Raw genomic sequence first — 23865 nt, 5'->3', positions numbered from 1 at the left:
AGGGCACTCCCAAAAAGCATGTCTCCCATCTTCAATAGCTGTTGTGCATCTAGGGCATGTTCCGGAATTAAAGTTCTTCTAAAGTAGCTTGAACCCAAGAGGTAGATCTAGAAGGTAGACTCTCCGCAAAAAAACTTGGTCTTTCACTGGGATCAAAGCATCCCATATCAGATTCCACCTTTTCTTCCAAATGTTCCCATCCTAGCCAATTCTCCAAACTTTATTGCAATATTTAACATTCATTTCCCCTTTACACATTTCTTCATACAATGTTTTGGATTTGATTATGTCTAGTTTAGCCCCATTAAACTAACTCCAGTCCTGAAGGTAGGAGTCCTCATTGTAAGCAGTAGAATACCAATTCTTTTGCCCCTCTCAATAAGAATTGAACTTAGGACTTGAATCTTTGCAATATGACCTCTCCCATAATCTGCCGAAGCCCTTTCCATCATGCTTGAGAGAAATCCCATGTCTTCTAGTCTCTTGAATCCCATATTATTCAGTCTTTTGGAAACCCTTGTATCCAACAAGGCTAGAGGGGGCTTAAACCTATTCAGGTTCAGTAGAGAATTTCCAATGATCCTAGTGCACCCATTCTAGTTGATTAGGCCCATAGCTTCTTTCCAACTGTAGCAAAGAAACTTACAGAAGGAAGAGCTTCTTAAGTATGGCATGTATGTTGGTAAACCATGAGTTATGTACGGCTTACTAGGCAAGGTCAAATGGATCCAGGCAAGCCTCTTTTTGGAAGTGTTGGCTGATTGGCCCTCTTGCCTCTTGCTTGAGGCATGGCGATGTCAACAGAAAGAAGTGGAAGCATTATAAAGCTTGCATAGTTTGGGGGTAAAATTTTGGATTGATGGACAATGCTATAACCATGGCATGCAACTTTGCATTAACCTCTTAAGTATCTCTACGTAGAATGGTTGTAGGCATGTTTTGTGCCCTGGGGAGGGAGATATGGAGTGCCCCTAATTTGTATTATTTTTTCTAGTGCCACATGGCATTCGTGTGGTACATGCGTAGCTTGTGTTTCCACATGGAGACATAACCCTAATTGTATTTTCAAGTTTTTTTTTTGACAGGTGGCACACATGGCCGCATTATCATGTGGCATCACAGCCTTTTTTTTTCAAGATTTTTTTTGGGGACGTGGTACACGTGGTTTGCATTGCTAAGTGGCAACATAACCGTTTTTTTTTTAAAGCGAGGGTAAAAGTTGGGGGGGGGATTTAAAGTGCTGAAGGGGGGGGGGGTCAAAAAGTTAGGAGGGGTGTTTCAAAAAATTAGGGACAGGGTTGTGTGTTCATGCGTGGATGTGCATATGCTACTGTATGTACGCGTATGTGATGTGTGCACGCATGTGCATGTAGGGGGTATAGGTACGTGTGGGTGCACATACGAGTGATCGTGGGTACATGTGTGTGTAGAGAGAGTGCACATATGTGGGCATGGGTGTGTATGTGTTATGTGCATGTAAGAGCATGTGCGTGTTTTTTAGTGTCATTTTTTGTTCTATTTTAGACTTCAAGTTTTTTAAATCATTTTCAGGTATACGTGTATGTACAACTAATAGGAAGTGCAATGTTACATATATGCAACGAGGCTTAAGGTTTTAGCTTACCGTATGGTCTCACTAATAGGAAGTACAATGTTACATATATAGAACGAGGCGTTAAGTTTTCAGCTTACCGTATGGTCTCACTAAATGAAAATGGAGAGTGGCTTGCCCATCTACAACGAAAGCCTTGATGCCATTATCGTCAACTTTGTTGGTGCACTTGATGTATTTCTCAGTTTCAATTGATGAGTTGGTGTTGCAGCATGGCATACACAAGTGTTGTGGGGTCTAGTGATCCTTTTGAGCCCTGGGATTGCTCGGTCGTGCCACCACGGAAGTGTGTGTACAACTCTCTTTAGGGTTTGGCATCATGGGTGAATCTTCTTTGATGGAAATAGGGTCATATGGGGCTAATGCACATGCGGTTGGTATTGCCTCTTATCTATGGAATCCTTTAACTTCTCTAGGCTGTTGGTCTCCATTCCATATTTGGTTTAGCATTTGATAGCATGGTTGTAGGAAGCTTATGGTGCGGGTTTTCTTGACTTTGGAACCCAAATACAGGGATTATAAGCCTTGTGCTTGTAACATCTTCATTGAGACCTAGTTGGCCACTAGGCTCAAACTGAGGTTTGAGGTTGACCCCCGACTCTTTTTAACTTTGGAGATTAAGGTGTGGCCTAAAAAGTTGATGGGACACAAATGAAAAGGGTTTTTGTCATATAAGCCTTGCACTTGATGTACGACAACTCTATAAGGATACTCAACAATGTAGTGCAAGCCCTTGTAATGAAAACATTGAAGAGGTGGCATGTGTGACATGCTATTAAAAACTCTTGCTCTTTGTTACACATGGCTTTGAACAAGGAGGCATAGTCAACGGTGGCTAGGGGTTTTTCTCAATATCCACATGATCATATTGCTAATATGACTCGTAGCTTTCTTGTTCTGGACTCTCGAAGTCCATTGGCAAAGTCACCAAGTAATGTTGTATTGGTGTATTTCCAAGAGGAAACTGGTCAGGGTGGTAATACCAGAGGTGGAGTAGAGTTCTAATAAATGGGAACTTGATTATGTGTTAGTTGAGGAGCATTTGGTATGGGCAGTCTGTACGTTTCTCTAGATACAAGGTTATGCTCAATGGGAAATAGAATATGTGCCAGCTGCTCTGCTGCTGCTGGTACATACTGCTAAGCAGCATTTGGTATGGGTGATAGGGCTAGCGGTTGCTTTAGTGTCGAGAGCATAGGTTGTGGTGTTATGTTTCCTTTATATCAACAATGGGTTATATCGTGGTCTCAATGGCACTCGTAGATTCAAATTTATATATTTTCTCTAAGCAGGGCATACACATGATCATTATCCTATATATGGACGACCTCAATACAATAGGGAACCATGAAGATAAGATTCAATACAAGAGATGTTGAGTTTAAGAGTTTGAAATGACAGACCTTGGGCTTATACATTTATGTTGGGGATTAAGTCAAGCACAAGAGTCACATGGAATCTTCATTTCTCCGCAAAAGTATGGCTTAGTGCAAGTGCACCTACCATGGAGGTTGATGTAAAGCTAACAATGGAAGATGCTTTTCCACTTGTGGATATGTTTGGAAGTTGGTGGAGAGTTTGATCTTTCTATGCAATACATGGTATGACATCAGCTTTGTAGTTGGTATCCCTAATAGGTTCTTAAATCAACCCTTAAGAGAACCACTGGTGGTGGAAAAAGCAAGGATATAGGTGTTAAAGTACATCAAAGGTACCATTGTAGATATGATTGGAAGTTGGTGGAGAGTTTGATCTTTCTATGCAATACATGGTATGACATCAGCTTTGTAGTTGGTATCCCTAATAGGTTCTTAAATCAACCCTTAAGAGAACCACTGGTGGTGGAAAAAGCAAGGATATAGGTGCTAAAGTACATCAAAGGTACCATTGGGTATGGCGCAATAATGCCTTGATTGGATTTTGTGACTCAGATTGTGATAGCAAAAAATTTGTTTCTGGTTAGTATTTTCTTATTAGGTCTAGAATTACATATTAGATCAGCAACAACAAGAAGCATCCTATGGTGGCACTTTCTTTTGTGAGTACAAGGTAGCATGCTTTGCTTGATATTGAAAATAACTATAGGAGACATGGGTGTTAAAAATAATTCTATGGTGGCGCTTTCTTATGAGTACAAGGTAGCATGCTTTGCTTGATGTTGAAAATAACCATAAGAGACATGGGTGGCTAAAACTAATTCTGAGAGATATGGGTGTTGCTAAAAAAATGGAGCATTAGTGTTGTGTGATAATCGGAGTTACATGACAAGAACCTGCTTGCACGAAGCACATTGAGATACATTATCATTATGTACATGAGCTTCTCATGGATAGAGAGGTGGAGTGACTTGTCAATTGCCTAATGGCAGAGAATTATGCAAATATTTTCACAAAGGCTCTTGGGAGAGATTTACTAAAGTGCCATCTTCATTAACTTGGTGTTGGACTGAAGTGAGAGTTTACTTGTGGGTGGACATTAAGGATGGGTGTTGGAAAAGCATTTGCTCAATGCTCAACCCTTGTGTTATTACTACAGGTGATGGACATGCTCTATTTTGTAAGGCCCCCTATATGCCTTGCATGAGGAGTAACCATTATGGTGAGCACTTGGGCACTCGGTAGTTCCTAATTTAGACACTGGATATGGTGGCCATATGGTTAGGAGACAACTTATGTGGACTTGGCACTTTGCCAAGTAGGATGCATGCTCGTGCGAACTATATGACCATGTTCGTGAGCTTGGACAACAAACCAAGGACACAGTGTGCTTGGGTTGTGGAGAGCATGTTTAAAGGTCCAGAACGTCTTAGATGGCTATGGGATCTACGCAAGTTTCCTATGGGACTATGTTGTAGTCTGGTATGGTCCTAGTTGAATGATATGGTTGATTGGTCATTTTAGACTAAGTTGTGGGTTGACTGACATGGCCGACCTACGTTCATGCCAGACAATATTAGATGGCCATGGGAACTACGCAAGTTTCCATGGGGCGACCTACGTTCATGCTGACCTAAGGCACTATATATAGACTAGTTTTGTAGCCTTTGTTAATCATCGAGTTTATTGTGTTCAAGCCCTCTTATAAGCAATGCGTCCTCCTCCATCCAATGTGTCTACATCACCATCAAATCTCTATACTCTTAGCACATAGTGGGTGGATTACCACCATCAATTTGTAATCAAATTTTGTAAGCAGTAATATTGTTTCCTTTCCACTTCTTTTTGTAATTCGATGGTTTGTATTGTGAAGATTCTGCTTGGCTATTGTGTTTTCTTACAAGCATGTGAGTGAAGATGACTCATAAAAAATTGTGAGTATGCATAAAAAAGAAATGAATTTATGAATAAATTGATAACATATAAAACACATATGAATAACACGCAAAAGACTCTAAAATACACATGAATAGCACACAAAAGACTCCACAATCAAACATGTTTTTTGTGAGACCCACTATTCTCACCAAGCTATTTGGGTAAATCCAAAGACTAGGAACATAGCAGAGGTAGAGGGCAGTGAACTAATCTGAGTGTTACTAGTATAAGTAAATGAGTCCTCATAAAAAATTGTGAGTATGCATTACAAAAAAGAATTTATGAATAAATTGATAACAACGTATAAAACACAAAAGACTCTAAAACACACATGAACACAACATATAAAACACATATGAATAACACCCAAAAGACTCTAAAATACACATGAACAACACACAAAAGACTCCACAATTGAACGTGTTTTTTGTGAGACCCACTATTCTCACCAAGCTATTTGGGTAAATCCAAAGACTAGGAATATAGCGGAGGTAGAGGGCGGCGAACTAATTTGAGTGTTATTGGTACAAGTAAATGAGTCCTAAATAAATCCAATCATAGAGGGCATGCTAGAAGTGGTGATCACACATCGATTAGAGGTAGAGATCAATCTGTCATCATGAGTAAATCTATCATAGATTATTTGGAGGTAATGAAGGGTTGGCATGATTAGAGGAAGAGATCAATTAGTCATAAGTGAATCCAATCATAGATTGTTTGGAGGTCATCAAGATAACAATTTCTTTGTGATAGAAAAGACTCATTAAATGACAAAAAATAAGAAGTATGATCTTCTTCAAGATCCACTCCTATTTGAATAGCCATATTGTATTAACCAATCATGCTTGTTACAATCATGTCTAATCTCTTTTGCAATAGCTTTAAAGATGTTGGGGGGTTTTTAGCACATTACTTCATATAAACATATGTTGTAGGGACTTCATCAAAGAGCTATTTGGTTACAACTTCCATGATGATGATGTGCTAGCTCCACTTCATTGTTATCTATCCTTTGTCACACTAAAGAGCTCCTTGTGGAAATGGATCTAAAGAGAGCTTGTACTCACATTAGGTCGATGTAAGAAGACATCATCTAACCTATTGCTAATCTATCTACTTAAGAAAGAGAAGAACAACCTAAGCACAAGAGAATAACCTCCCTCAACACACACATAAGCTTTTAACCAAGATTAAACATGCCTAGAATCAAAGCAAGTAAGAGAACGCAAGAGAAGAGCTCAAAAGCTTGATTCCAAATGGGGAGTGATTGTATTGCATAATAACAAAAACTTTACAAGATTGATTTCTCTACATGGAGTACTTGCTTGGCCAAGACTTAAAAATAGTCCTTGGCCTTTTAGACTAGGTCCTTCTATGTTACCTCCGAAGCTAAAAGACTTTCCCATTTATTAATAAAGCTCAAGTTTAGGCCACTTTATTATTCATAGCACCATCTTACAAAAAGATACCTGTGGACTACAAAGTTTGGGTTGTGCCAGCTTACCGAATGATCATGGAGATGCTAACTAAAGTGGTTAACAATGGGGGTGGCATTGAACATGGGCATCAGTGATATTGTTTTTGTAGCACCAAGGGATGGTGATCATTGACAACTCACTTTTCTTTTAGTAGCAAATCATCATAAGACCTTAGGGTCTGCTTTTGGTTTTGTGAGTTAAGCCGTAGCACTAATGGAGCACCTGTTTTTGAAAACAATGGTAGCTTTTATATAGGCAAAAGCAAGGATCAGGTTCAAACCATAATAAAGGTTAAAAAAATTAGACTGTTAGTAGATGATTTTGATGTGGTATGGAGGAAGCCATGGAGCACCTGTTTTTGAAAACAATGGTAGCTTTTATATAGGCAAAAGCAAGGATCAGGTTCAAACCATAATAAAGGTTTAAAAAAATTAGACTGTTAGATGATTCTGATGTGGTATGGAGGAAGCCAGAAGGGTTCATTAACCCTAAACCCCGAACTTATGTAATGGTTTTTATTTATTACTCATTGTGTGCCCCTATTCACCATAGCTAGACACATTAATTCTAAGATGTACAATAGTAAGAAAATAAAATAACCTGAACTTTAGTTTCCTGCACCCATACAAGCACCCATACAAAGAGCAGAAGTGTTCATGTTACAAGATCGAAGAAGCTATGGCGTCTCCAAGCCCTGCTGTTTTTCGGTTACCTCCTCTTCACTCTTCGTCGACGCCATCGCCGATCCCTGTCAACTCTGCAGAGATCGCCAGAAGCAGCAGAGTTATCTATGGCGATGGAGATGGCGATGCGACCTCTGCTGCTTCTGCAGCAGAAGGCAGGCAGCTCTCCGCTGAAGAGTACGCACAGGCCGCCCTTGAACGTCTCTTCGCTTCACCTCTCTTCTCTTCCTCGGTAACACCTACATCTTGCACTCTTAAGAATCTCTGTAGATCTGCACCTACATTGTTCCTTCCTGTATTTTTAATCAGATTAATGCTTAATCAATTATTGTGTCTGTGCCATTTATATTTACGAGTCATTGAATGATTAAATGGATGAATATTCATGTATGTATGAATGCATGTATGTGGCTATATCATCTACACCTACAAATAATTGAATTATTGAAGGGATGAATACATATTCATGCATTCATCCATGTATATACGTATTCCATGTATGTACGTATGCATGCGTCCATGTCTGTATTGAATGATGAATGGATAGATATTTATGTATGCATATGATCATGCGTGTAGGCATGCATGTATGCATGTTGTGAATGTTTGTATGATGTAAAATTACAATACCATGGCATTTCGGCTATCATGTTTTTATATAATACATGAATGAATATACATGTAATGTATGTACACATGTATGTGTGTATGTATGTAATTTAGATGATGTGATGCATTTAATCAATGGAATCTCACAAAGCAGGTTGCACTCTGATCTAACCGAACATGTTTACCCTAACGTAGTAATAGTGATGTTTAAATTGATAAGGCAGCTTCATGTTGTGCTCATTCCGATCTTGAGCAAATTTCCTCATAACCTTCATCTCCTTTGCATGGGATGTCTCTATTTTTTTAGAATGACAGTAGGGGAGGGCTGACTGAAGCAGAGCAAAGAGCAGCTGATTTACACGTCACAGCAGGAGACCTTACATTTGGAGATGATGTTGGCAGGTTTGTTAAACATTCGCTGGTAGCATTTACACCCGGCAAGCATGTGTAAAATGCCAAATCACTTAAGTTGCAGTCAATAGCTAGTATTTCAAAATTCCGTACTATTTCAGAATTTAGACAATTGATGCTCACCATTTAAAGATGAATAGAAACATGGTATGCTTTTCCAAGGGGTGAGCACCAATCTCTTTACACTTGATGGAACTCCATTCTTCCCAGTATCTAGAGAGGTATGCCATTGAGACAAAGGTTGATCCAGTTTGGGCTGGGCTTCCTTAATGAGCTGCAAAATCACAGCATTTTGTATCTTGACAGACAGGTTCTCATGATGAAGAGCACTGGCCTTACTGCTAAACAAGAAGGGATTTTGGCAATAGCATGGTTCTTAGAGCCAAAACTCAAAACTAGTGCCAAACGTCGTACTTGTGACCACAGTGTTGGAGAGGGGGCGAGAGGTTGCCATCAGAGGGAAACAAGGGCTTCAGTGTGTGCCTAGAGGCCCTTGTTTTTGTCGCAGGTCAAATAATATAGAGGAATGGTAGAGGATAGAAGGTAAAGGGGGAGAATCTTCCTATGAGTCGTCACCCCCTTGGTAAAACGTGCAGGTGAGTGTTGAGTCAACTCAAGAAGATCATTGTAGTGTTGGAACAATAGTTTTTCTACATGAGCATGATACAGAGAGGTGTTTGTGTATCTTAGCTGTTTTCAGGATTCAAGAGTGTTTAGTAAAGCATATATTCAAACTGTTTCAAAGTCTTATGCCATCAAGAACTTGGCTGTGTGTTATGGATACACCATTCACATGACTATCGATCTCTTGTATGCTGAACAGTGATGAAATTTTGTTGGAGGGCTTGCAAGAAGAGCTGGAGAGATTTCAAAGCCAGCAGGTGGGTGTTTTTTTTTTGTTTTTTTGGTGATACATTAGTCACAGTAAGGTTTTAGTTCTACTGAATAGCTCGTGTTTGCTTATGAATGTATCGTAGGTGGTTGCAAGCATATTGGGAAAAGGCAGTGAACTTCGTGAGTATGCACGAGATGTAGAAGAGAAGCTACGGCAAGTAGAGCTGGAATCAATTCAGGTATTCTATTGATGAGCCAAAATAATTATACATGGCAGTATATAAAATATGTGCGTGTGTGTGTGTGTGAGAGAGAGAGAGAGAGAGAGAGCTGTATTAACGTCTACTAGAGGCCGAACTCGACCTATGAGACAAATCAATGTACAAGTGTCAATGTCTTCTGGATGTCCAAAAAAAAAAAGGACAAAATGAACATGAAATAAACTATGAAAGTATTGAGCTAGTGGGGGGGGGGGTGTGATGGATGGAGCACTACTGCCAGAGGCTCAGTATGCAACCTATATGCGCAGGGTATACAAGAATGCAATGCAGATCTGTCTAGCTCCAACCAGTACCATAATGGGGGTGTAATATGTGATACATAGGTGATGGCGAGGCAAAAATACCTCGGAGCATGATCTCCGGGTGAGTGTAAGTGAGCTAGCCGCTCTTGGATATGGTGCTGATGTCGAGCCCGTATCTCTGTGATCTCCCTTTGATGTAGTCTGGGAGTCTGGTAGCTTGGTGCTCTTGGTCTTCGTCCGGCTCGGAGGTCTGTAGTGCGCTGAAGTGTAACCCCCTCCTGTGTCAGGATAGGCACTGGGATAGATCTCTGGAAGAAATCAGTGAGCTGGAGCTATCGCCCACCTCTCCCTGTAGTATGAGTCCGTGGCAGTGTCTCTATATGGCGTTGTCTCTCTAGCAAGAACTGGCCAAATCTGCGTTGGTCTGCGGACTCCATGATCTGGCGGAGTGAGGGATGTCCACTGAAGATGGTGGTGTATCTCTCTCTAATGACACTATATGCTCTGCATCTGCATACATAATGTTCCTCACTCTCAACCTCCTCCTGGCATAGTCCGCATATCCTCTTTGCTCTGGGGATCCGTGCTGCCCTACCTGCCTCAATCTCAAGCCGGTGTGATGACACTTTGAGCTGGCCAATCACCACTCGGGCACTGTGAGGCATGTACACATCCATGTATCCAGGTCTGTGTATGAATCCATCCGCTGAGATACGTTGTATTAACGTCTACAAAAGGCCAAAATGACCTATGAGACCAAAAGGTTACATCATGTCCATGAAATACATCATCATAGGTACTAAAAATAAAAATCAAAGAAAGTAATAAGAGCTGAAATGTCAGATTTGATCCCAGAACAAAAAGTGTCTACGGCTCTCATGTCACCCTAAAATACCCCGCATAGGATGTTGGAACATGGCACCCAATGTAGTAAAGCTGGGCCGGCAGGAGAAAGTCGTGTGGTGGTGGGAGACGATGGCTGTGATCCTCTTGTAGTGACGCGGGCGTGGGCGGCGACCACAAGGTCAAGGGCGCCGGGCTCTACATAGCTCAATGGCTCTGTTTAGTATCACTCCTCTCGGCTGAGCTCCCGCATCAGTCTGAAGGTCGGGTGTAGTGGGTGAATCTGCCCTTGTTACTTTGGTCTGGAAGAAGTCGGTGAAAGCTCTCTCTATTGGTCCTTTGATGGGTACCGCCGGTCTAGGCCGCAAAAGGGACTCCCTGTGTCTGCAAAGCTCCAAGAGGAAAAGTCCCAAGCATCTCTGGTTTGGGAAATCCATGATCTTGGAAAGTGGTCCAAATCTCTGAGAAGAGGCAGTGGAACCTCCCCCTAATCTCATAGTATACTGGGCATCTGCATCCATAGTGGGCCTCTGTCTTAGCCTCTGTGTGACAAAGTTGACATATCCTGTTCTCTGGTGCTCTCGGCCCATATCTGGCTGTCTGTTATAGAAGTCATCTCCTGTCTTTATCAGACACCAGGGCCTCTGTTGTGGGTGTGCCCGCCCTGTATAGGTGTTTTCTCATTTTTCCTCACTCCTCGTATTGTTTCCCCATTTTTCCATAGTGTGGATGGCTGCCCTATGTTGGCAGGATCACACAGAAGTTGGCCGACTGCACTCATATGCATATGGAGCTGACCGACTTTTTCTGTTGGGGTTGTGGAGGATTTTTGGGTTGGCCGACTGGAGGGACCCAGTCGTGAGGCTGGCGGCGTGTTTCTCCACTGGCCAACTGCATTTATGGGGCCATATAAAATGGTCCCATTGCTCCCACATCATTGTATCATCTTTTCATTGCGGGATCTTGTGTATAGAGAAGAGTTACACGCCTATCTCTCTCCTTCTCTTGTGCTGTCTATTTTCTGCACTCTACTTGCTCTTGTGGTCTCATATTTGATTATCATCTCCGCTGCGTATTTTGACATGGTATCAGAGCCCTAGGCTCTTGAAAGATCTTGGGAGTTTTCTGAGCAAGAGGGGGATTGTTGCGTTGCTGATTGGTGGACTGTTAGGGACTGTACGGGAAGAGAAGTAGCAAGAGGAAGACGGGCTAAGTTGTTGGACAGCCACTTGTAGGTTTAAAGTTTTTTTTTCCCACCCACCCACCCTTTTTAGTTACATCCCCGTGATGGCAGATTTGTTAGAGCTGGCTTAGAAGCATGTGAAGATCCCAACTCTCCCCACATTCCCAGTGGACCGTCAGTTGGACGGGAACAATTACGGCATCTGGAAGGTTATGATGGAGTCTGTGCTGGAGTCATATGACCTTGCTGATTTCATCGTTATCGGGTTCCACGGCCGAAAGCAAAGGAAGGGAAGTTACTGTCTATGAAGAAGGACCGCGAGGCACAGGCACAGATGTGGGATCGTGTCAACGCCAGGGTCCGGTCATTTATCTTCCTCAACTGCACACAAGTAATCAACCACGTAAAGCATATGACGTTGGCCAGAGGCATATGGCAGCACTTGGCTTCTCTTTATAATAGAGTATCACCCATGAAGAGGATTTCCTTGGAAGTGGAGATGCGGGTTATGAACTCTGCAAAGTCGTCGACGATGCGGGAGCACATTAACAAGCTGCAGGCTCTTCAGCAGGAAGTCCTCCAGGCTGGGAAGGAGATATCATCAGAAGATATGGCCATTACTGTGCTGTCCTACTTGCCTGCTCAGTATTCCGCTTTCTACTCCTCTTTGATTACTAGTGGCAGGCTCAGCACCATTACCTGGGAGGAGCTTGTGCCCATGGTCTTGGACCAGGAGGAATGCTTCATGAATCCTCCTCACAGCGGAGGTTCGGAGGCCTTAAGTGGCCAACGGTTGAAATCCGGAATAACAACAAGGGAAAAGGGAAGGCTTCACCGGAGAAGTCTTCTGAGAAGAAGCCTGACAGAACGACAGAAACTGAAGGCCGAGCGGTCCTGCAATGATTGTGGCGAGAAAGGCCACCATTGGAGAAAGTGTCCTAAGCGGACTGGGAAGAGTGCTGATTCTTCAGCCTTAGCTGCAAAGACTCCTGCATTTGTGCACTTAGAGATGATGGACTCCAATGCTTCATCGTCTTCGAGCGAGGAGGCAGTTGGCTTCACCGCGAAGGATACCCGGGAATGGATTCTTGACAGTGGTGCTTCTAGGCATATGACTTCCTCCCGTGACTTCTTTTTGGATCTGAAACGGCAGTCAGGTCGCATTTTCATTGGCGACAACTCCACCATTCCGATACACAGTGAGGGCCGGATGGAGATTATTCCTGACGGCAAGGGGGGCAAGCATGCCTTCCGTGTTCTTTACGTCCCTGCTCTTGGTTTTCATCTTCTGTCAGTGCATGAAGTATGCAAGACTGGCTTTCGGGTGGAATTTGAGGAGCATTCAGTTGCTCTACGGGACCGTGAGACTAGCCAGGTTGTTTGGGAAGGCGCTGTGGAGGATGGTATCTACAAGCTCTCTGCACTCTCCTCATTGAAAGGTTCTCAAGTCGGAGATCTGTGGCACTTTCGTTTTGGCCACTTAAATGTGGATGCACTGCGGCGAGCTTTCCGAGACCAGATGGTGGTTGGCTTGCCGGATGTTGGCAGCAGGCAAGGATGTTGCAGTCCTTGTATACGTGGTAAGCAGCACAGAGAATCCTTTCCGAAAAGCAGGCTTCCAGGCGGGCTTCAAAACCATTGGAGTTGATTCACACTGACTTGTGTGGACCTCAGCAGACACCATCATTGGGAGGATCTCTCTATTTTATGCTGCTTGTTGATGACTGTACCAGATTCACATGGGTCTACTTTCTTTCACAGAAGGACCAAGCTTTTGCACGGTTCAAGGATTGGCACGTGATGGGCGAAAAAGAGTCTGGATTGCAAGTAAAGACTCTCAGGGCTGACAAAGGGGGCGAATTCTCCTCGAATGTATTTCTCAGATTTTGTGCAGATCATGGCATCAAGAGGGAACTGACCAATACAGGATCGCCTTTTGAGAATGGAGTTGTAGAACGCAAAAACAGGACTGTGGGGTGGAGATGGCGAGGACCATGCTGGAGCATCGTGGTCTTCCTCGTCCACTTTGGGGAGAGAGGCTGTGGCAACGGTTGTCCATACCCTCAACCGGTCTCCAACGACTTCAGTACCTAATATGACTCCGTTTGAGGCATACTTTGGCAGGAACCCAATGTCTCGCACTTCCGTGTTTTTGGGAGTGATGCGTATGTACATATTCCGAAGAAGCAGAGGGGGAAGCTTGACTCCAAATCCCGCAAGCTTATATTTGTGGGGTATAATTCTCTTTCAAAGGGATACAGATTGTATGATCCAGAGAGGAATGAGATTGTTGTCAGCCGGGATGTGGTCTTTGATGAGCATGTTCCAGTATCCACTGTCGAGGAGCCGCCACTTCTTGGAGATCTAGAAGAGTCTGATGATGATTTCCAGACCATTGTTCCAGTTGATCAACCTCAATCAGTACCGGAGGTTGAGCCCGCAGCTGGAGTAGAGCCCCTGCAACGGCAGGAGGCTCCACGATGTGTTCGAGTACCCAGCTGGTTGTTGGACACCCTTCGGGAGTCAGGTGTCACGGAGCTACCCTCCGAGTGGACCACAGAGGACGGCCCTCTTAGATCGCACAGAGTCCGCGACAAAAGCAATACAGCGGAGCTTCTTCAAGTAAACTATGCTTTGATGTCTCGTATTATGCGGGACAAGGAGCCCACTTCCGTTAAGGAAGCCCTGTCACAAGATACTTGGAGGAAAGCCATGCAGGTGGAACTTGATGCCATCGAGAAGAACAAAACATCGCACTATCGCTATGATCACCTACCCTACGACACACTCTATGAGTTATCTAGAAACCAATTGGTTGAAGGTACCGAGGCCGTCAAAACGGTCAGTCATTGGTGTCAAATGGGTCTTTAAGACCAAATATGCGTCAGATGGGTCGGTGGACAAACACAAAGCCAGACTTGTGGCTAAAGGTTATGCTCAGCGGCTAGGCATCGACCACGAGGATACCTTTGCACCACGATTCGGACCGTTCTTGCCCTTGCTTCTTCTCAGAGGTGGCCAGTGTATCAAATGGATGTAAAATCTGCGTTCCTTAATGATAACCTGCAAGAGGAGGTGTATGTTGAGCAGCCTCCAGGCTTTGTTGTTCCAGGATCTGAAGGGATCATTTATAGGTTACGTAAGGCCTTGTATGGTCTTAAGCAGGCTCCGAGGGCTTGGAATCAGAAGATTGATTCCTTCTTTGTTCGTATTGGTTTTCAGAGATTGGTTGCAGATCCCAACCTGTATCTCTTTCGGGAACGCGGCATGGTTACGATTATCATCCTTTATGTGGATGATCTTATTCTCACCGGCGGTCATGTGGAGCACATTGGCGTGACGAAGGCTGCCTTGTCAAAGGAGTTTGAGATGACCGACCTAGGCTTACTCCACTTCTTTTTGGGATTGGAGATCTGGCATACCCAGAGGGGTTTTTTTCTCTCTCAGCAGCAGTATTTTCATGAGTTGCTTGAGGCCTTTGGGATGGAGAACTGCAAGCCTATTACTTTGCCGATGGACCCAAAAACAAAGTTAACTGTTAATGATCCTTGTGAGCGAGTTGATGCCTCGCAGTATAGGAAGTTGGTTGGTTCATTGATCTGGTTGCTGAACACTAGATTGGACTTGAGCTTCTCCGTGGGACTGTAGAGCTCTTTTATGCAGACGCCATTGAAATCTCATTGGTACGCAGGATTGCGGATCTTGCGGTATCTGCAGAGTACGAAGGATCTAGGACTCTTTTACACATGAGGGGATGGAGTCAGACTCCAAGGTTGGAGTGACTCAGATTGGGGAGGAGATCCAGACACGAGGAGATCTACTTCAGGTTACAGTTTGGAGGAAGTGTCCCAAGCGGATTGGGAAGAGTGCTGATTCTTCAGCTTCAGCTGCAAAGACTCCAGTCTTGTGCACTTAGAGATGATGGACACGGATGCTTCATCTTCTTCGAGCGAGGAGAGGCAGTTGGCTTCACCGCAAAGGATACTCGGGAATGGATTCTCGACAGTGGTGCTTCTAGGCACATGACTCCTTCCTGTGACTTCTTTCTGGATCTGAAACGGCAGTCAGGTCACATTTTCATTGGCGACAATTCCACAATTCCGATACTCAGTGAGGGCTGGATGGAGATCATTCCCGATGGCAGAGGGGGGAAGCATTCCTCTCGTGTTCTTTACGTCCTAGCACTTGGTTTTCATCTATTGTCAGTGCATGAGGTATGCAAGACTGTCTTCCGGGTGGAGTTTGAGGAGCATTCTGTTGCTGTACGGGACCGCGAGACTGGCCAGGTTGTTTGGGAAAGCGGCGTGGAGAATGATATATACAAACTCTCCGCACTCTCCTCTTTGACAGGTTCTCAGGTTGGTGACTTGTGGCACTTTCGGTTTGGCCACTTAAATGTGGATGCGCTATGGTGAGCTTTCCGGGACCAGATGGTGGTTGGCTTGCCAGATGTTGGTAGCAGGCAAGGACGCTGCAGTTCTTGCATATGTGGTAAGTAGCACAGGGAATCTTTTCCAAAGCAGGCTTCCAGGTGGGCTTCGAAACCATTGGGGTTGGTACACAGTGACTTGTGTGGACCTATGTAGACAGCATCCTTGGGAGGTTCTTTGTATTTTATGCTGCTTGATGATTGATCCAAATTCACATGGGTCTATTTCCTTTCACAGAAGGACCATGTGACACACCTGAGAACTGTGTGGAGAGTAGTGCCATTGAGAATTGCAGAGGCCATGATGATCAGCAAATGAAGGACCATGAACCGAGCTAGAGCGAACAGAATTGTTAAAAAAAAAAATGCGCTGGTTGCTGGCCGTGGGTTCTCTCTTATGTTTTTTTTTTTTTGGGGGGGTGAGTTAGCGCTGGTCGCTGTCGTGGGCGTCTTCCTTCTTTTTATTTCTTTCTTGTGCGTTGCGCTGGTTGTTGCTGTGGGCGTCTTTACACAGGTCGGGCTGCCGTTGATGTGTTGGCCGCCGGTTGCTTAGGTTGTTGGGTAAAGCCACGTGGGTTAAGCCTTAACTCATAAGGCTAGGTGAACCTTTGTGTATTGTGAAACATCACATAAAAAATAAAAGAAAAAAAAACATGAAAGGTTGTGGCTTTTAGAAAACGAATGGGTGGCGCCCCTTGCGTGGAAGGATTGAGCTCGAAGGGAGTGCTATCAAGACCTCCAATAGAGTGCAGGGTGGCCTTCAAGCATTTGGATGGAACCTTGGTGTGAGTCTCCGCTTCCCACCATTTTTTTTTTGTTTGAGAGAAATTGGGGAAAAAATGCTTAATCAAGCAAAATTGGACAAAATTAAATGGGGCATTCTCTCCTGTTCTTCCATACAACTCTTGATATTCCTAATTCTAAGGTTAATTTGTTGATTTAGGGTTTTTGATTTTTAGGGTTAGGGTTAGGGTTTTTTGGATGTGGGCATACTACAGGTTGGACCTTGTTTGCTCAGATACCACTGTGAGGACTTCCTAGTCTATTAAGACATGATTAAAATTGAATACAAGAACTTAAGATAATTAGAGAGCGGAAAGCTGAGTTGTTTGCATTGAGACACAAGGCCTTGTTAAATAGGGCCCGAAGAGGTACAAATGAAGAGGCATATCCTTGACGAACGGGTGTGACTCTTGAATGAATAGTTATGTCTTTTGGACGTAGAGGTGTGTCCTTTAATCAATAGATGTGTCCCTTTGAAGAGACGTGTTCTCTGATGATGACCCATGTGACAAGGTGTGACTCTTCACTGGTGTTCTTTCAATGATTAAGAGTATTTAAGGGTAATTAAGTCACAGTCGTGACAGACCAAGCTTTTGCTTGGTCCAAGGAGTGGCATGTAATGGTGGAGAAAGAGTCTAGCCTGCAGGTGAAGACTCTTTGGGCTAACAAAGGAGGTGAATTTTCTTCTAATGCTTTCGTGAGATTTTGTGCGGAACATGGCATCAAGAGGGAGCTGGCCAATACAGGTTCGCCGTCAGAGAATGGAGTAGTAGAATGAAAGAACAGGATTGTGGTGGAGATGGCGAGGACGATGCTGGAGCATCGTGATCTTCCTCGTCCACTTTGGGGAGAGGTTGTGGCTACGACTGTCCATATCCTCAACCGGTCTCCGACGACTTCAGTACCGAATATGACTCCCTTTGAGGCATATTTTGGCAGGAAACTTGATGTCTCCCATTTCCGTGTGTTTGGGAGCGATGCGTATGTTCACATTCCGAAGAAGCAGAGGGGGAAGCTCGACTCAAAGTCCCAAAAGCTTATCTTTGCGGGATATAACTCTCTTTCCAAGGGATACAGGTTATATGATCTTGAGAGGAACGAGGTTGTTGTCAGCAGGGATGTGGTCTTTGATGAGCATGTTCCGGTTTCCACTGTTGATGAGCCGCCACTTCTTGGAGACCCAGAGGATTCTGATGATGATTCCTAGTCTATTGTTCCAGCTGGACAACCTCAGTCAGTTTAGGAGGTTGAACCTGCAGCTGGAGGTGAGCCCCTGCAGCAGCAGCAGCAGCAGGAGGCTCCGTGTTTTGTTCGAGTACCCAGGTGGTTAGTGGACATCCTTCGGGAGTCAGGTGTCACGAAGCTTCCCTCCGAATGGACCATAGAGGACCGACCTCGAAGATCGCACAGAGTCCGTGATAAAAGTCATTCAGCGGAGCTTTTACAGGTAAACTATGCTTTGATGTCTCGTATCATGTGGGACAAAGAGCCCACTTCCGTCAAGGAAGCCCTTGCACAGGATATGTCACAAAATTCCTTACAGCTTCTATTTTTCTACTGTTCATGTGTGGCATGTGGAGCCTGACATGACATACATGTATGGCTGGTGTAGCCTGACATGGTGTGTCTGTGTGGCATATGGACCCTGACATGACAGTACATGTATGGCTGGTGTAGCCTGACATGATAGTACATGTGTGGCTTGTGGGGTATGACATGGTGTACATGTATGGCCATGGAGCCTGACATGATGAAAGTCTCTGGGACTAGCTATCTTGGAGATCTTGTGTATCTATGTTCCGGCAGGATCATGAGCCTTGGACATGTTATCGGATACAAGTGAGTAGATGGGTGTTTCTTCCAATATAATTGCACTTGTGTGTGCATGACTTTGATTTTATCTTTTGATGACTTGTCTTGTTTGCTTGGACAATGCTTGAGATTTCTGCCTGTGTTGTCCATGGGGCCGGGGACGCCTGGGCACCCTGTGGACGTGTATGTGCACACCTGTTTGGGATTGACAGGTGGTCTACATGTGTTTTGCAGGTGGTAAGTATTCCCAAAAACTCAATTTACAGCTTTATGAGTTCACATGTTAATAATTATGGATGCAGGTTCACACTCACTTATAAGTGACCGGACAACTTATAAGTGAGTACACATTGAGCAGGACTTATTTTGGCACTGGACATTATTTGGACTCCCTTCAGGGCGCCCCTTGCTGGACCAAAAAAGCACACGTGTGGGCTATTTTCAGTGGGGAAGCCTCTATTATTGACAAAACTCCAGATTGGAGGGGGGCGCATGCTTTTCAGGAGTGCATGAGGGCTGGTCGGCTGGTTTTCAGCCTGTTGGCAAGTTTCTACAGCCATCCATCGCAAGACTGAAGTTCACCGGATGCATGGGAGAAGTTGGCCGACTCCTTCTGCATGTTCTCCACTGAGGGCCGGTGGATTTACAGCTTGAATAGAGGCTGGAGAGAGGTTAAAAACAGGGAGGAAGAGCTGGTCGTGGGCTTCTAGACAGTTTTCCTACCGACCGGAGGTTTGCAGGCTTGTGCACAACTGCTGGTCGCCTTCTTTTGTGGCTACCGAGGGCTGGTCGACTGCTGAAAACAACATTTGAGGGCTGGTCGACTTGCTTTATGAGCTAGACAGGAGGAAGATGATGATGTTGAGTTGTCCTGGGCTGATGTGGGAGTGCTATGGGCTGTCCATAGTTGTCCTGCATGTGCTGGATGCCGGGAATGCTCACTTGTGCTGAAATTGTTAGCAAATTCAGATATTGTGATGTTTTTCTTGTTTTCATAGGGTATTGGAAGAAATAGGTGCAGCCAGTGGTGAACCCTGGGCATCGGCAAAGTTGTATTGGAAGCAGACATCTTTTTGGTAATCTAACCATAAAGGGGGGGGGGGGGGGGGGGGGGTTAGCCCATATTCTTGCCCCTAGTGTGGTGTACTGTGCAGCTTTGTCATCTTGTTTTATCTGGTATGCATATGTGTATTTTCAGATTTCATGATTGATTAGATTTTCCGTGTTGAGTTGCCCCTTCCGTTTACAGGATACTTGGAGGAAAGCCATGTAGGTGGAACTTGATGCCATTGAGAAGAACAACACTTGGGAGTTGGTACCGAGGCCGTCGAAACGGTTAGTCACTGGTGTCAAGTGGTTCTTTAAGACCAAGTTCGGTCAGATGGGTCGGTGGACAAACACAAAGCTAGACTTGTGGCTAAGGGTTATGCTTAGCAGCCAGGCATCGACTATGAGGATACCTTTTTTTCCGAGAAGACTATGAGGATACCTTTGCACCGACAACGAGAATGACCACGATTCGGACCGTTTTTGCCCTTGCTTCTTCTCAGCGATGGCCCGTGTATCAGATGGATGTCAAATCTGCGTTCCTTAATGGTGACTTGCTGGAGGAGGTGTATGTTGAGCAGCCTCCAGGCTTTGTGGTTACAGGATCAGAAGGGATGGTTTACAGGTTAAGGAAGGCCTTGTATGGTCTTAAACAGGTTCCCAGGACTTGGAATGAGAAGATTGATTCCTTCTTTCTCCGGATTGGACTTCAGAGATCGGTTGTAGATCCCAACTTATATCTCTTTCGAGAACGCGGCATGGTCACGTTAATCATCCTTTATGTGGATGATCTCATTCTCACCGGCAGTCATGTGGAGCACATTAGAGTGACAAAGGCTGCCTTGTCAAAGAAGTTTGAGATGACCGACTTAGGCTTCCTCCACTTCTTCTTGGGATTGGAGATCTGGTAGACCCAAAGGGGGTTCTTTGTCTCTCAGCAGCAGTATGTTCATGAGTTGCTTGAGGCCTTTGGGATGGCGAACTGCAAGCCTATTACGTCGCCGATGGACCCGAACACGAAGTTGACAGTGAATGATCCTTGTGAGCCAGTTGATGCCTCTCTGTACTGGAAGCTGGTCGGTTCATTGATCTGGTTGCTGAACACTAGATTGGACTTGAGCTTTTCTGTGGGGCTGTTGAGCTCATTCGTGCAGACGTCGTTGAAGTCTCATTGGTACCTAGGATTACGGATCTTGTGATATCTGCAAGGTACGAAGGATCTTAGGAGGGGGATTGATGGATGAAGTCGGACTCCAAGGTCGGAGTGACTCAGATTAGGGAGGAGATCCAGATACTAGGAGATCCACATCAGGCTACAATTTTTCCCTCGGCTCAAGAGCGGTTTCATGGAGCAGTAAGAGGCAGTCAACTATTACCTTATCATCGAGACAGAGGCAAAGTACCGGGCTGCTTGTGGTGCTGCTTGTGAGGTTGTGTGGTTGTGGAGGTTGCTTGGCGAGATTGGGTTTCCATAGAAGGAGCCCATAGTCATCCAGTGTGATAACCAGAGCTGTATAGCTATTGCTAGGAACCTGGTCTTCCATGTCCGGACCAAGCACATAGAGATACAATATCACTTTGTTCGTGAGAAGATCTTGGCTGGTGACATCTTGCTTCTTTATTGTTCAACAGAGGACAATGCGGCGGACCTGTTCACGAAGTCTCTACCTCATCTCCAGGCAACAAGGAAGATTCCCTTACATCTCAGCCAGCATATATGTAGTCCTTTAGTCATCTGGACTTGCATCAATGGCCAAGGAGAGCCTTCAGTAGAGGCTTGGGATAGTTGGATACTCTGCCGACGTTTGGGCCTCCTCGTCCTTGTGTTGGGCATTCATATCATTTGTACTCAGCATTGTACAGCATTTCTCCAAAGAATAATATAAGCAAATACTCTTGCTTGCCGGGGGGGGGGTCGCTTCAGTGGGTATTGGGACCCAATCCGGTGTCATCTTCTACATTCTCTACTCTCTTCCTATTCTCTAAAGTTTTTCTACATATTCTCACCACATAAAGGTATAAATAAGGCCCTGTTGCGCGTTATCACGATCAACCTCGGTACATGCAACATCCAAGAACGTGAACCGTGCGTGCGAATGCCTCGTATTTTGACATGGTTTGTGGCATGTGAATGGGTGGTAAGTATTCATTTAAACCTTTGTTTATTTTTCTAAGACTTTATAACCTTAGCAATTCACATTCTTTTAAGTTGGGCATTGGCTAGTGCCCAGGGCCCAAGGACCAAGGTATGGCTTGTCCAAGCCTTGGGCACCCTGTGATATGCAGCGGAAGTCTTTGTATTGGAAGATCCTGTCACACAAATGCTTACACCGTCTTCTGTATCCTGAGTTTCGTGAGTTTAGCAATCCATTTCAATACTTCAAACTTTAAAGAGTTATGAGAGAGAGATATGAGAACTGTACACCAGATTGAGTCCCGAATTACCCACTGAAGGGCCCCCTATCGCGATAACGAGATAGTATTTGCTTTATTTCTTTAGAGAGAATGACTGTGGACTGTAGATAAGCCAAACGCAAGATCTCGGAGGATCGGAGATTGGCTGAACTGTACACGGCTGTAGAAACACCTCGATGAACTTATCTCGAGCCTATGCACTCTTCCCAAGGGCATGAGGAAGGGCTGCACACCTGAGGTTGAGAAAAGGAGATGGTGGACTATTCTAAGCTATGTTAGAATGCTGTAAATGCTTATGAATGCTTGGTTACCTTCACCAGAGGGCTGGTGTATGACTGGATGATGTACTGAAGGCTGGATACTGATGTAAACTGATGATTCAGGGCTGAGAACTGCTGTAGACTGAAACGCAGACCTGTAGGGATGATGTTGGACTGAAACGCAGGCTGAATGCTGATGCTGGACAGAAAACGCAGGGCTGTAGACTGAATTCTGGCCTAAATAGATGCTGAAAGCAGGCGATTGTTCACATGCAGAAAATGCAGGTATCTTATGCTGATTTGGGGCTGATCTGATGCGCTTATGGCTGTAGGGCTGCTGAAGATGCATGCGTTGGAGAACCAAGGTTGGCTGAAGCAAACTCAAGTACTCCAAGGGTTGGATGAGACTAGTCTAGTGCTGAAGGCAAGGGAACTCCTAGGGTTGAGGAGGAAAGCTCTTAGCACACTGAAGACTGAATGAGAAACTAAGCCCTATGCAAGCCTATTTGTACTAACTAGAGGTTGGTCAAGTTGGCTGGTCATTTAATAAAGTTTATATTTATAAATGACAATAAATGCTAAATAAATACTATAAAATATGGAAAAAATACCAGATAAATCCTAGTAAATTCCCTAAGGCTTCTAGGATGTTCTAAATGATGCACAGGCATATGAATGCATATTATGCAGGATGCAGAGTGCTTTCTGATGCAAACCCTAAGGCTTCTACTGACTCTACATGCATGAATGATTCTCTCCAAGTGGGTTAAGGGACTTGACTGATTGACTGACCCGCTAAGGCTGAGGAATGACTTACGTAGCTCGTGCCTGACTTATCCTGGACTGAGGATGTACAATGGGGTCACGGCGTACGACAATTATCATCCTACTGGGTTCTAATACTGTACAACTGTTGCACTTGTGATGATGAGCCATCTTGTCACCATGCACTGAGTGCAGAGTGCGCAGTGATCTTTGTGGTCCCATGCAGACGAAGTCATTAGGAGGTTGCTTCTATTTTGCTACATTTATTGATGACTTCTCTCGTATATGCTGGGTCTATCCGTTGACACAGAAATCACAGGTATATGATGCATTTTTGGCGTTTGTAGCACTTGCTGAAACAGAGTCAGGATGCAAGGTTAAGACTCTTCGTTCTGACCGAGGGGGGAATATGTGTCACACATGTTGAATTCCTTTCTTGAGAGTAGAGGTATCAAGCATCAGTATACTACTCCTTATACTCCACAGCAAAATGGGGTTGCAGAAAGGAAGAATCGGTCACTCATGGAGATGGCCAGATGTATGTTAAAGGCAAAGAAGCTACTACATATCTTTTGGGTGGAAGCTGTTATGTGTGCTTGTCATATTTTGAATCGATGTCCCACAAAGGCATTGGTTTCCATTACTCCTTTTGAGGCTTGGCATGGCCGTAAGCCTTCGGTATCACATTTTCGTACTTTTGGGTGTCTTGCATATGCACACATACCCAAAGAGTTGAGGAGGAAGCTGGATGATAAAGCCACAAAATGTATTTTTGTTGGGTATAGCCGTGAGAGCAAGGGCTATCGGTTTAAGGTTATATGACCCACTGTCCAAGAAGATATTCACTAGTCGGGATGTGATTTT

At 44.4% G+C, this 23865-nt stretch overlaps 1 protein-coding gene across 1 annotated transcript in view; it reads left to right on the top strand.

The window, feature by feature from the left end:
• The first annotated feature begins 6952 nt into the window (after positions 1-6952).
• The window catches only part of POK (Vps52 / Sac2 family), a 64543-nt gene continuing 47630 nt past the window's right edge, over positions 6953-23865 (top strand). Inside the window, exons 1-4 of the mRNA XM_086791666.1 lie at positions 6953-7319; positions 8004-8098; positions 8931-8988; positions 9085-9180. Coding sequence (XP_086647792.1) covers positions 7083-7319; positions 8004-8098; positions 8931-8988; positions 9085-9180 — 486 coding nt within the window. The 5' untranslated portion in view covers positions 6953-7082. The remainder of the gene's footprint in view (positions 7320-8003; positions 8099-8930; positions 8989-9084; positions 9181-23865) is intronic.

This window comes from Cibotium barometz, chromosome 57 (assembly GCF_041138505.1).
Source record: "Cibotium barometz isolate CiBa-2024 chromosome 57, ASM4113850v1, whole genome shotgun sequence".
NCBI lineage: Eukaryota > Viridiplantae > Streptophyta > Polypodiopsida > Cyatheales > Cibotiaceae > Cibotium > Cibotium barometz.
This window is presented reverse-complemented; position numbering and strand designations above follow the sequence as displayed.